Here is a 13526-nt window from a genome sequence, read left to right as displayed (position 1 = left end):
CATAACTTTCACTTCCAGCCTCATACAATCCCATTCAGTGCAAGACCCTGTTCAAGTTACCCCAAATTAAAAGCCTACAGATTTGCTACAGCCTACCCAAATGGATTCTCTCTCTGTTGTCCTCCGCACAAGCCTCCTTCAACTCTCCATGAGTTGGCCATTGCCAACACGAGAGCTTTTATACAACACAGCACCTGCCATCCGGAACAGCTTTCTTGCTACTCTCCACTTCAAGACCCAAGCAGAGCGAGTTCTTTGACCCAACATCTGGAACTCTAAATTCTCCGACATCGAAATTATACGAAGAGACCCCAGGTCTGCACCAGAGTACACTCAGTTACTCTCTGTCACAGAGAGCCACGTAGGCCATGGTAGTGCCCACTGCTTTCACGGAGCAACCATTTCATGATGAACAAAGAGAAAGTCTGATTTGTTTGACACCATTAAGTATACAGACTTCATATCAAAAGATAGACTACTGACAATAGTGAAACTAATCCCAAGCCTCACCAGCCTCCCTAAAAAGTAACCGAGCTGCTAGGCATTATTTCAGTACCCTTCAGTGGACACTTACATAGGAGCCTTCCAGAAATTTCTACCACCCCCAGCCAACAAACACAGCCAACCTTGACAAAGGTCACAGACCCTCATGTAATGGTTTCAGAGTCAGAAGCGGTTACCTAGTGAGACCCAGAAAGTCTAGTCATAGAAGTCCCCATCCTCCAAGACTGGAGCGCTCATCTAAACGTGACAAGGCATGCTCTCTCAGAGCGGGAGAGAAAGGGGAGCAACCAGCGCTAGTTAGAGCTCTGGGCTAGCAAGTCTTGTCAAATCTTCCTATACATTTCCAAGATCCTTCCTTTTCTGTCCATCAAGATGGCTCAAATTCTTGTCTATCCCCAGCCATGACTATTGCACACTACTCCTTTCTAGCCTCCAAGACCCACACTGCCACATCCAGTCCATTCAAAACACAGTTGAAGTCATCTTCCTTCCCTCTCATTCTGTTCCCTACCCTTCAACTATCCACGTATACATCCCCATTTCTTAGTACATCAGATTCATGCTCCATGAATACAGGGAGCTTCACAGCTCTTTTCCCCACTACTTATCCACTTTTCTGTACGTTCCCATGCCTTCCCAACAATTCTTACCTTGACCCCCTGTCACGGAGTATTGGGGGACTCAGGGCCCTGCACCCCCGGCTTCCTGCGATTCACCATGACTCTCAGCCAGCCAGTAAAGCAGAAGGTTTATTTGGATGACAGGAATACAGTCCAAGACAGGTCTTGCAGGCACAGACAACAGGGCCCCCCTTCAGTTAGGTCCAGCTTGGGGTCCCAGGGCATGCCAGCCCACCCCCCTTTGGGGGGTCAGAGCCATCTCTGCCTCCCAGCCATCTCTCCAGCCTCCTTCCAGCACTCTCCCTTCAGCGACCCCTCCCACAGCCTTTGTTCAGTTTCCCGGGCCCCGGAGTCACCTGACCTCCAATCCCCTCCTGGGTTCTCATGTTACAAGCTCAGGTATGTTCCCTTGGGCCGACTCCCATCCCCCGATGCAGACCATCCTAGTCACACTCCTCTGTCAGCATTCCCACACCCCAGCAAGAACAGTCCCAGTTCGTCACACCCCCATTTCTTTTTCTTCCATAACTCCCCCATATTTCATGTGTTTATACAGTAGGCGTTTATATAGGAATGTTAATTGAACACAATGTGTTCAAGAGTTTTGTATGGCAGTAAACTCCATTAATATGTACTGCAGTTAAAACTCCGAGTTACACCTCTACCCCGATATAACGCTGTCCTCGGGAGCCAAAAAAATCTTATCGCGTTATATCGAATTTGCTTTGATCCGCCGGAACGTGCAGCGCCCCCCCCCCCCCCCCCCCCCGGAGCGCTGCTTTACCGCCTTAGATTGGAATTCATGTTATATCAGGTCGCATTATATCAGGGTAGATGTGATTTTGGAGCTGTTGTTAAATTACACATTTACATATTACTGCACTAGGTCTCAGGAAACCAACTACTGGCCCAACCTGTTGGATCACCAACTGAAGTCAATACAATACGTGACAATACAAACAAACAGGAATACAGAACTCCTAACCCTAGTCTCTGAAGTAAATTAATCAATTGTAAGTTGTCCCAATACTCGGGCTTGTGAGCAGGTCATTTATGGAGAAGTTCATGTTGAAACAAGAATCACCATTTCTGGGAAAATGCCATATAGAACACCGTCAAGAGCCAAGGGAAGGCCCTCTCACGGTCACCTGCCCTGCTGAAATCATATCAGTCATAAGTGCATAAGAAAGTTCATAAAACCAGTTAGTCTGGATAAGGCTGTATTAGAACTTCATCGTGAAACTGAATATTTACCCACAGCATAGGCTGCAAAAGTAATTTGGGACTGTTTCACAAACTGTAGGATGAGCGATTGACAAAATGAGATTTTATATTATTAGGGAAAAAGCAGCAAATAAATTAAGAGTGGACCAGTCTTCCTAAAAAAGGAAACAAAACAAGACTATACATATGCCCAGGGACTGCAAGACTGGATAACAACTTGGAGATCTCAGCATCCCACAGAACCTACATCTGTAGCCATCTTTGGTTAGCTTTACATCAATAGTCAACTCGTTTCTCTATGCCATCAGGGAAAATGACAAGAGTAACAGTTGCTGGGGGTGCAGGAGGAAATTTCTCTCCTCATCCTCTTCCAGAAGAGATTTTTGCTTCTCCACATAGCACTGCCAGATCAGTAACAGCCAGGCAAAACCAATTAAAATGACTGCTTCAATCAGTTGTGCCTGCTTAGGACAATGGGGAGATTTACAGGTAGGAACCACAAACAAACATGCCATTCTCTCAAATGGGAATTAAGAGTGTGTGGGGAGTGAGAGATTCCTGCAATACCTCAAATTAAGTGTAAGCAAATCCTGGACATGACATAGTAAATCAGAATTCAAGTAACTTGCACTATTGTCTCTGCATAGCTACCAGCCTCTGTCTAGTAGCATATCAGCAAACTCACTTTGCATCTCAAAGGTTTTTAATTCTGGAAATTAGTGCTTTTCTTAAAACATAATTTCGGAAGTACTAAAAATAAAGTATCCGAGGTTGTTCTTAAAATAAATAACTTGCCATCTACCAAGAGAAAACCTAACAAAGGACCTGATCCAAAGCCCAAGGAAGTCAGAGGCGCTTTTCCATAGACTCCAGTGGGCTCTGGACGAAGTCCATTGACAAAAGAGATTTTAGGTGCAGTTTTATGCATCTCTGGAGACCAAAAAAAATTATTTAAAAAAATGTAAGATGTCGGTCTTCATTTAACCCTATAGACAGCTACATCTATTTTAGATCATATTTAATCATCTTTACTGTGCATTGCATTCCGTACAACATATGGGGTATGGAAAAGAGAGTAAGTTCCACTGATTTCAGCAGGTGACCTCTTCTGCCTACCAGCAAGCCTATGCTAGTATAAACATTATAGACCATGGCAGCATTGTTTTATGTAGGGCACCATCTTTTAGCAGGGGTCAAGCAAGGCTGTTGATTTAAAGTACTTTTAAGTAAAATCATTATAGGGCTATAAGTTACACTGAAGTGACAGCCCCTCTGCAACCAAAGGAACTGTTTCCATAGTCCCTCTGCCATCTTCTGGTGGGGTCAACTCAGCTGGTGTTGATGGAAAGGGCTAAACAACTATTTCCTAAAGTAACCAATGAAACAAGATTGTGATTCCCTCTCAATAAATGATACAAACAAGAGAGCAAAGCAATTGACAAGGGAGATCATCTGCTGCTGCACAGATATTGGAATATATTTTGTAAGCTTACTTTTTCATTCTTAAATTTACTTTCTCCTTCCCCAACCCAGAAAAAAAGATCTTGGCATATCCACCATTACTGTTGTAGTTTGATATTAGTATTTCCTTTGCAAAGTTTTTGTTTTGTAACACATACAAATCTGCTTGGCTACTTTGGAACTAGAGATAGATCAAGTGTGTTTTCCGCTAAGTCCTTAGATCTTTCCCATTTAAATACTATGATATTTACAATACAAGATACGATCATCATGTTCCACATGCTTTTGATGATATGCAAACTACTGAATTATGAGAAATATTTGCAGGGTAAGCCTGCTTATTCTTGATAGAAGAAAAGGAGTATCTTACCAAGCTTCAGAAAGTAACTATTGTTCACATGAAGTACCCAATTCATGTTGTTTTTGTTTTAAACCATGCACTCTGTGCCACACAACACTATGGACAAAACACATCATTTCCCATGTATTTCAGTTGCTATGTACCAACATTAGTAGTATGTAGTATAGCACTACTCATTGGTACAATACGCCAAATATAGGAATTTTCTTTAGTGAGACTTGCATGGCATGTGATAATAGCCTATATAGTATTCTTATTGCAGAGTTACAAGTAGATGCATTGACAATGGAATGTTTTCATTACATCATGTTGTGTGCAATACAACAAGAACAGGGAAGTGTGTTCTCACAGCTAAGACTGCCACGACAAAGACTAGGCTTGCTGTATTTAGTCCTGAGTGGAGAAGAGGAGGGAAATATATTTCACACTGCGCTGCAGAAAACCTTCCAGTGTTGTCGGACTAGAATGCCAGCTAACATTTCTTTGCCAGAAATTAGGGGATTTTAACCCAGAGCTCAAGATGGATCTTCATGAACGCAGAGACAACAAAATGAGACGGGGAAGGAAAGGTGTGGAGTACTAAACACAAAATAAATACTGACTTATGCAAGTGTTATCAGCATTTCAGAGAGCAGACTGCATTTCAAGTGTGTGAATTCAGTGCTGGTTAAAGGCGGAAGATGCATGGCCCCAGATAATAAATTTCTCTTCCCACAGAAGCTGTACAACGCGCACAGCATCAGCACAAGCATACCCATGTCCCAACAACATGCTTTGGCCATCACCTGCAGAGACCATCCATTCTTAGCTTCTTTGCTGGGACTGCCAACAACGGTGGCGTTTGTTATGTGGACATCTGCATACTTTGTGCTGGGCTAATGCCAATCAGATGATAACGATTGGTAATTACTGAGGCTTGGTCTACACTACCCCCCCCAATTCGAACTAAGGTACGCAACTTCAGCTACGTGAATAACGTAGCTGAAGTCGAAGTACCTTAGTTCGAACTTACCTTGGTCCACACGCGGCAGGCAGGCTCCCCCGTCGACTCCGCGGTACTCCTCTCGCCGAGCTGGAGTACCGCAGTCGACGGCGAGCACTTCCGGGTTCGACTTATCGCGTCCAGACTAGACGCGATAAGTCGAACCCAGAACTTCGATTTCCAGCCGTCGAACTACCTGGTAAGTGTAGCCAAGGCCTGACATGTTAAAACAGAAAAGAACGCTAGTGGAATACCTATGCCCAGAGCCATTCAATGGATACATTTTACAAGTATTCAAAACCTCTCTAACAGTGAAGAGTTTTGTGGTGTGCTTTAATGAGACATTTAAAATTACATTTATTTGGACATCTCAGCTGCTTGAAAGTCATAGTCTGAGAAGCAAACAGAAATATTGCTAAGGTGGCCTATATTTTTGACACATTCTTGGGATGCAGCAGCCATGGAAAGACAGACTACTTGCCTCAATCCTGAGAAACAACAAAAATGGGGGAAGAGAAAGACACACACTGGGCCAAATTCAGCACTGCCGTGTGTAATCACATACACCTGTGCAGAGTAGTACTATCAAAGCAGAATGGTAATGTTTTACACCCACATTAAACAGCTGTAAGTCACAACACATGGCAATGCAGCACCACATTGTCTCTCTTCGATTCCTGAGCTGCACCTTTAGCAGTAGGTGTGGGAGGAGGAAAAGGAAGAGACAGGCTCAGTCTGTTGCTTCAGTCACTAATGAGGGAGACACACCAAGGTGAGGCATAGAAAGGCACCAGCAAGTGTGGGGAAGAGCTAGTCCGTTGCCCAGGCTTTGTGCTGCAACACAAGCCGCATGTGTACAGGGAAAAGGACTGCTTCCAGGCTGCTGCTCCAATACATATATTCCTGCTGTTGCAGAGAGTGGGGGAAGTCTTTTGCCCTAATCCTTGTGCACGAAGCTCTGCAATGGGGTAGAGATGTACACTCTAGTCTAGGCCGCCCTAGCAACAGCAGCTGAATTGGAGGCAGAAGCAAACTCCGCTAAAGGAGGGGAAAGCAGGGCAGCAGAGGAAGGGGACAGGGATCCTGGGGGAGAGGAGAAAAAGCTCCAGAAGCCCCTTCCTCCAATCCTTGTGTAGCAGCAGCCAAGGTGGGGCAAGAACTCGCACTGCCCTGGATCCCAGTGCTTGGGTAAGGGGAACATGACCCATACTAGCCTGGTCTATGGGGTCCTAGTGCTTAGGGAGGAGTAGTGGCACCAAGGGGATGGGGAGGCGGGGCACACACTGTCCTGATCTGTCGGGGGGGTGGAAAAGGACCTACACTGGCCTGTTCCGCGGGATCCTGGTGCAGAGGCGGGGTCCAGGTGTCCCCGTCTATAGGGTCCCAGTAAGGGGAGGCACAGACAAGAACCACACTGTCCTGGTCTATAGGGCCTTGGCGCATGAGCGGGGAGGGACGGACGAGACCCCCACCGCCCCGTCTCCCCGGCGAGAGAGGGATAGGGACCCCCTGGGACCGGTCCCCAGGGGCGGGACCCCCCGCCCCGGGGTCCAACAGGGCTGCTAAGGGGAGGCGCTGGGCGGCGGCGAGGCGGGGGCGGAGCCGCGCGGCGCAGCAGCGGGCCGGGCCGGCCCCGCCCCACGCCGGGGCGGCGAATCACGCTCCTCCCCCTCCTCCATCTCAGCAGCGCCCTCCGCCAGCCTCGCTCCTCCATACAAAAGCAAAATGTCCGCCATCTTCACGGGCTGCTGCCGCCGGCGGCTGCGCCCCCCGGGCCGGGCGCGCGGGGGCGGGCGTTACCTTGATGCAGTAGGGCGGCTCGTCGAAGGTGACCAGCATGTACCTGTCCCCGCGGCTGGCCGGGTCCCGGGCCCGCAGCTGCGGAGAGAGCAGAGAGGCGGCGTTAGCCGGCGGGCGGGCGCGGGGCGGCGGGGCAGGGCAGGCGGCCCGCCCGGCCCGCACTCACCTTCATGAAGAGCTCCACGGCGCCCTTGGCGATGTCCAGGTAGCTGGTGCCCAGGTGCGCCCGCTGGTTCATGGAGGCCGAGGTGTCTATGAGGAAGAGGAGGATCGGCATGGTCCCGGCAGCGCCCCGGCCGGCCGGGCGCCCCGCGGGGGGAGCGGCTCAGCCTCCCCCGCCGCCTGCAGCCCGAGCGCTCGCCGCCCGTGGCCGCCGCCTGAGCTGCCTGGCTTCACTGAGACCCAACTTCTCTCCCCTCAGCCTCCGGCGGCACCATGTGACCAGCCCGCACGCCATTGGCTGGCCATTATACCGTCATTTGCATATGCATGAGGCGGGGGCTGCTGGGGCGAGGGCCCCCCTCCCTGCCAGGGGCGGGCTTGGTTTCGGGGGCGGCGCTGGATCGGGCCCAGGAAGGGGCCGTAGCCGGCGCACGGCGAGGCGGGGGCGGCGCTTGGGAACTCTCCTGCAGATGTGCGCGCGCCTGGAAACCTGGGAGCTGCGCTGTGGGCAATGCCAGACTGCCCGGCCAAGGCGCTCCTGACACCGCCTGCCCGGGCCAGGCGCACGCAGCAGGACTCCTCCCTGCCCCTTGGTAAGGTACCTGCTGTCACTGGCAAAGCCAGTTCCTGGGCCAGGCCACCACGCTCAGTCACACACAGGCTGCTGTCAGCATTTCCTGTGGCTGCAGAATTACATGCATGCCCAGCAGGAGTTTAGATTCACACAGTTTAAGGCCAGAAAAGGACCATTAGATCTAGTCTGACAGAGAACCTGGGCCATTACATTTCACCAGAGCCCAATAATCTGTGTCTTCACTAAAGCATAACTGGTGTTTGCCTAAAGCATGCCTTCCAGAAAGGCATCAGTCTTGAGATGAAGACATCAAGAGATAAGAGAAGCCATGGATTCTCTAATAGTTTGTTCCAATAGTTAATTATCCTGAATGTTAAAAATACTGTATCTAATTTGGATGTCTGGCTTCAGTTTTCAGCCATTGATTCTTGTTATGTCTTTCTCTGCTAGAGTAAAGAGCCCTTAATATCTGGTATTTTCTCTCTGTGAAGGTTCTTAAGAGACTAATCTAATGAGCTATCAATCTTCTTTTCGATAAACTAAACAGATCAAGCTCTTTAAGGCTCTCACTGTAAGGCATTTTCTCTAGCCCTCAAATCATTTTTGTGACACTTTCTGCACCTTCTCCAACTTTAGAACATCCTTTTAAAAATATAGACACCAGAACTAAACAGTGTTCCAGAGTTGATCTCACCAATGCCCTATAGAGGCAAAACCACCTCTCAACTTTAGATCTGCTGCTGTGAGGGAGGACTAGATATTGGATAGAACTGCTGAACGGTGACTTTACAAGAACCCATTAACAGCACTTCCAAAGAAAAATACAACTTCCCAACCTCTTACACTTAAACTTGATTCCATTTAAAGTCCTCTAAGATAAAGGAAATTATTGTTAATTTATTTGGAAAATTGTTCAATTTACTTGTAAGAAAATAGAAATAATATATGGAGTCAGAGTGTCATCTCAAACTTTTAAAATACAATATACAAACTCTGGCCCCAATTCTGAGCTGAGGGTCTTTAAGCAACCTTTACACATCTCCGATTCTGGACCTGGCCACCAGTGTTACTTATGCTACCTACAAACTGCTCCCTGCTGAACCAGCACAGAGTCCAGAAGAGCAAGGATGCAGAATACTCTGGCCCACCCCTGCATTGCACCAGAGTGGTGATAGAAGGCTATTATGCCAACTTTCCAATAACCCAGTGAACCCTTCTGCCCTGGTAGAATTCATCTTGGTTTCAACCACTTTATGCTGTTGGAGTAGTAAATAAGTCAGACCCTGGCTCCAAATTAAGGCCATTAGCTGTGTGCTGGCCCATTAACATGACCACAGCAGTTGAACTAAGCACTGGATTTCAGGGCCACTGGATTTCTGGACTCTAAAAGCTTTAAAGAGCCCTGAATCCCTTACCCCTTCCATTTGTTACTGTTTGTTATTTGTATAATAGTGTTCATCTAGGCTACCAAAAGTTGCCACAGTTGCTGCATGTACTGAATTTATGCATGCAAGTAGCAACTAATGATACCAAAAAGTAAGGACATGCCATTAAAAGGGAGGAAAAAAACCCCACCTGCAGGAGAAGGGATGAAATGCTCTGGATCAAAGGGGGGAAAATGCTACTGAGGCCTCAATTCTGCAATAAGCTCTGCACAGGTGGACCCCTGTGCATGCATTCCCCCTGATTTGAACTTATCAGTAGTTCAGACCCTGATGCTGCCATACACCTACTACCAGTGTAACTAGCATGCATAGCTTCCACAATGAAACCAAAAATGCTATGTAGCACTATACCCACCAGTAAGTGCTTGCAAAAAATACCAAAGAGGTACTGTCAACAAATCTCATTTTAAAGAGATAATTCAGTTATTAATAACACTTTCCACTGAATGGAAACAATTTTTAGAGTCAAATATTCATGTCACAATATACGTCTCCTTACTATTTGCACATTATGCAGCCTGAACAATTAAAATAGAGCATTCAGTTTCTCGTCCATTTCAGTTGACTTTTCTGATATATTTGATCAATAATGTTTCCTTTCACCAACACTGACAACATGGGAGGGGGGAATTAAAATCCCCTTCAAAGCTATTTTAATTGAAAGTAAAGATAAAAATTGTTCATCAATATACTTTTACTCCTACTGATCAGAATCATTTCTGGTGTAACTCCAATGAATTCAGGGATGAATTTGGCCTGCTAAGTATTGTAAATACCCTCTTCATCCCTACACACACGATCTACATTTTGAACCTAAAACTGGTAAATGTTATTCCTGTCTATACTGATTTTATAAAAGTCCCCCCCCACACACACACACACCTTTTTTAATAACTATCTTAACTTCTGTATTTATATTTTACACATAATTTAGCAAATTATTTAACAGGCATGGACCATAAAGCGAGAGAACCATTTAAAAAGCTTGTATGATGAAAACAAAAAAACCAAAGTTACATTCAAACGTGTGACTTGGCTGCTCCATTTTCAAGAGCCTTACCCAATAGTCATATATGTGCAATAGAAGTACATCTGTCATTAGGGCTTCTGAATTTTAGCAATTATGAAAACACTGAAGGGGGTGGAATATTTTAAAGCAAATTTAGTGCACATGAATGGAGCCAGACTGATAGAATTAGAATTTGAATCCCAAATTATACAGGCAAGGTACAACACAAGCAGCCATAGTGCATACTTTCCCACACTTCCCTGCTAACTCAGCCTTGACCCTACAAGGACAGATTCTAGGCATGAAAAGGACAGTTCAGTCTTGATTCAGTCCTTCTCTAGAAGATGTCAGCTAATGCCAACTGCTATGTACACATTTATCCACCAAGAACTTGTCTAATTGCTCACACCAATGAATAACTATCAGATCAGATGGTAACCTTGATTACAGAGCACCTGGAGCAATTCAAACTAACAACCTAGTGGTTAAAGGCTCTGTGTCTGCAATGATCCATTAGGCCACGTGAGAGGCTAAAAAAAATACTATAAAACCATAACACTCCCATGATTCCTTTGACTTTGAGTGGACAGGAACCCCATTATCTCAGAGACCTTTCCTACCCTCCCTCATCACAGCAGTTAAAGGTCAAGACAGAAGCATCTTGCTTTCAGTTTCTGAGGTTGATCTCTCAAGGAATGGTGGCAGGCAATGTGCTCTCAGATGAGAGCTATGGCTTTTGGAATTTGTTCCAGCTGGAGTCCACCAGAGCTGAAGTCTAGCAACACTCAGGGCACAATGCAAGACTTAGTTTAGATTGATGTGACTTTGATAATGGCTGAAAATATTGGATGCCATGGTTGCTAATATGCACAGAGACAACAGTAGTATGTGGATACTCTATTCCAGAATAAAAATCACTTTATTCCAGAATAATTTAGTGTGCTTTATTCTGGTCCATTTTACCATGCAGACGAGTTCTTATTTTCTATTCCCTGTCCTGACCTAACTTCACATCTAACAAGATTTTAGCTCTAACAACCTTCTTTGCTTCTCAACTTTCTTATTGCTTCATAGGATACTTTGTTCTCAGCTAGTTGCTATCTGACAGCAGCACCAACACGATCAAAAGATCTGAAAGGCACTAGCCATGCACCCTTGAGCATAAAAGGAGCCCAACTTTGGCACCTGATGAGCAATTAGAGTTTGAAAAGCATTTGATGGATCACTCAGGAAGAAATACTCTAATTTAAATCTCCTTTTGCTGCCAGTTCCTGGACAGCTAAATCCTTCAGTCCCCCCCACTCTATTCTCCTGAACTTGGCCTTGCAATCCAGCCACCCTGACCACTTGTTAGGTCCAGCAGCCCTAAACAATTAACACTTAGAACATTTATGTAGAATTTTTAATCTTTAAATCACTGTAAAATATTAATCCTCACAATGACTCTCTGAGGTAGGTATTATTCCTTTCATGTGGATGGGGAAACCAACAGAAAGGCTAAGTGACTTGCTCAAGACACTGTGCCAGAATTAGAATTCAGAAATGTCTCACTCCCAGTACTATTTTCATATTAGGCCTGTCTCCCTCTCTAGGAGGATGAAATATATTTACATGAAGTTAATGAAAAGATTTGTTTGTGGCTGAACAAGCTTCTCCCATTTGAGGAGCAAGAAAAAGTTAGCGAGTACCTCTTTCCTCAATTCCAGCAACCAGGGGAACCAGCATGACAACAGCAGATTCTGGAATGTGTAAAGACTGCAAGGAAGCTACTAGTGATGTTAAGCAAATCGAAGAGGAAGGATACTCTTTTTATGACACTCAACTGTGTCTCAGAACATCAACATTCAATTCTTGGCTCTGCCACAGACTTCCTGTGTGACTTGGGGAAGTCACTTAATTTATCTGTGCTTCAGTTCCCGCATCTGTAAAATGGGGGAAATATTTTCTCATTCTTTGTCTGTTTTGTGTATTTAAACTATCAACTCTCTGGGGCATGAACTCTGTATGAACAGCACTAAGCACAATGGGACCTTGCATAAACTGTGCACATGTCTAATCATCTTACATGTGCCATCAGCAGGACTTGACCCCAGAGCCTATAGCATCAAAATCACAGAGCCTTGCCATTTGAAATTTTAATAGTGCTGTTGTGTGGATAGAGCACTGGACTGGGGTTATAGTTCCAGCTCTGCCACTGGCTTGCTGAATGATCTTGGGCAAGTCACTTCACCTCTCTGGGCTTCAGTTTCCCTATCTGCATAATGAAGATAATGTGAAGTGCTTTGAGATTGACTGATGAAAAGCATTATGTCCTATTATCTGGAAGCAGTAGTAGACAGATAGCCACTTGTAGATCAGACAGTTGAAGGGGACATGACACGTTATGCCAGTGTATTACACAGATCCTATTGAAAATCAAGCCCTTACTTTTGCTGCGTGTTGCCGGACTGTGACCCAGGTCATGCTGACTGCACTCACTTTTACTGGCTTTGTAATTACATTACAGACCTCCACACAATTATTGTTCTGCTGCTAATTTGGAAATACACTTATCCTTTTAAAGATTTTCACTCTCCTTTACTTGCTTCATATCTTAGCCTCACCCACATTCTATACAGCAGTTAAGAACTCAGGGCCTGATCCAAAATCCATTACAGTCAATGGGAGTCTTCCCATTGACTTCAATAGGTTTTGGAAAAAGAACAGGAGTACTTGTGGCACCTTAGAGACTAAGGTGCCACAAGTACTCCTGTTCTTTTTGCGGATACAGACTAACACGGCTGCTACTCTGAAATAAGTTTTGGATCACCTTACATGGCAGTAACTGAAGGCTGGAGATAAATCCCATATTAACTTGATCCTGAAGACTTTTCACATGCAAGGCTCCCACAGACTTCCATAGGAGTTATGCATACACTGTTGAGTTTGTTATCAGAAGCTCGTGTAAATTCCATTTTCAGCTCTGAATTATGATGGAGATTATACTACATGTTTAAACATACCCTGAATTCAGCACATTTCACACTGATTTATAGGCAGTTCATAAATTGGATGCCTACAGTTGGTAGTGGTCATATTTATCTATAAATAATGGAAGCAATACATAACAAGGTAAATAATTCAAAGAAAGACTGGGATTTTCATATTGGCTATCATCCTCTCCACACCCTAGTGAAAATGAACCCTAAAGCGGTCATAAGTACAGGAGTAGGGGGATCAGAGTGCACACTGCATTATCCCCTCTCCCTGTCCCAGGCATACTGGAAGCCACTTCTGTGGTGTGATGTCAGGTACATGTCCAGCTGGAGTTAAGGGGATCTGGCAAACCAGCAAGGGGAATGGGCAATATGCAGCTGTAACCATTCTGCTAATGACAGCACAGTC

The 13526-nt window shown here is 45.5% G+C and overlaps 1 protein-coding gene across 5 annotated transcripts in view; it reads right to left on the bottom strand.

Annotated features, from left to right (window-relative positions):
• The window catches only part of LOC128842976 (integrator complex subunit 6-like), a 60032-nt gene extending 48757 nt beyond the window's left edge, over positions 1-11275 (bottom strand). For 2 of the 5 annotated variants that reach the window (XM_054039390.1, XM_054039391.1), the window contains exons 1-2: positions 7119-11275; positions 6953-7030 (exon numbers count right to left, since the gene is read on the bottom strand). In XM_054039390.1, coding sequence (XP_053895365.1) covers positions 6953-7030; positions 7119-7229 — 189 coding nt within the window. In that variant the 5' untranslated portion in view covers positions 7230-11275. The remainder of the gene's footprint in view (positions 1-6952; positions 7031-7118) is intronic. The other 3 variants (XM_054039387.1, XM_054039388.1, XM_054039389.1) reach the window with 2 other exon arrangements.
• Between the last annotated feature and the right edge of the window lie 2251 nt (positions 11276-13526).

Source organism: Malaclemys terrapin, chromosome 9 (genome assembly GCF_027887155.1).
Source record: "Malaclemys terrapin pileata isolate rMalTer1 chromosome 9, rMalTer1.hap1, whole genome shotgun sequence".
Lineage (NCBI taxonomy): Eukaryota > Metazoa > Chordata > Testudines > Emydidae > Malaclemys > Malaclemys terrapin.
The sequence above is the reverse complement of the archived record's forward strand: the minus strand, read 5'-3'. Positions and strand labels throughout refer to the sequence as shown.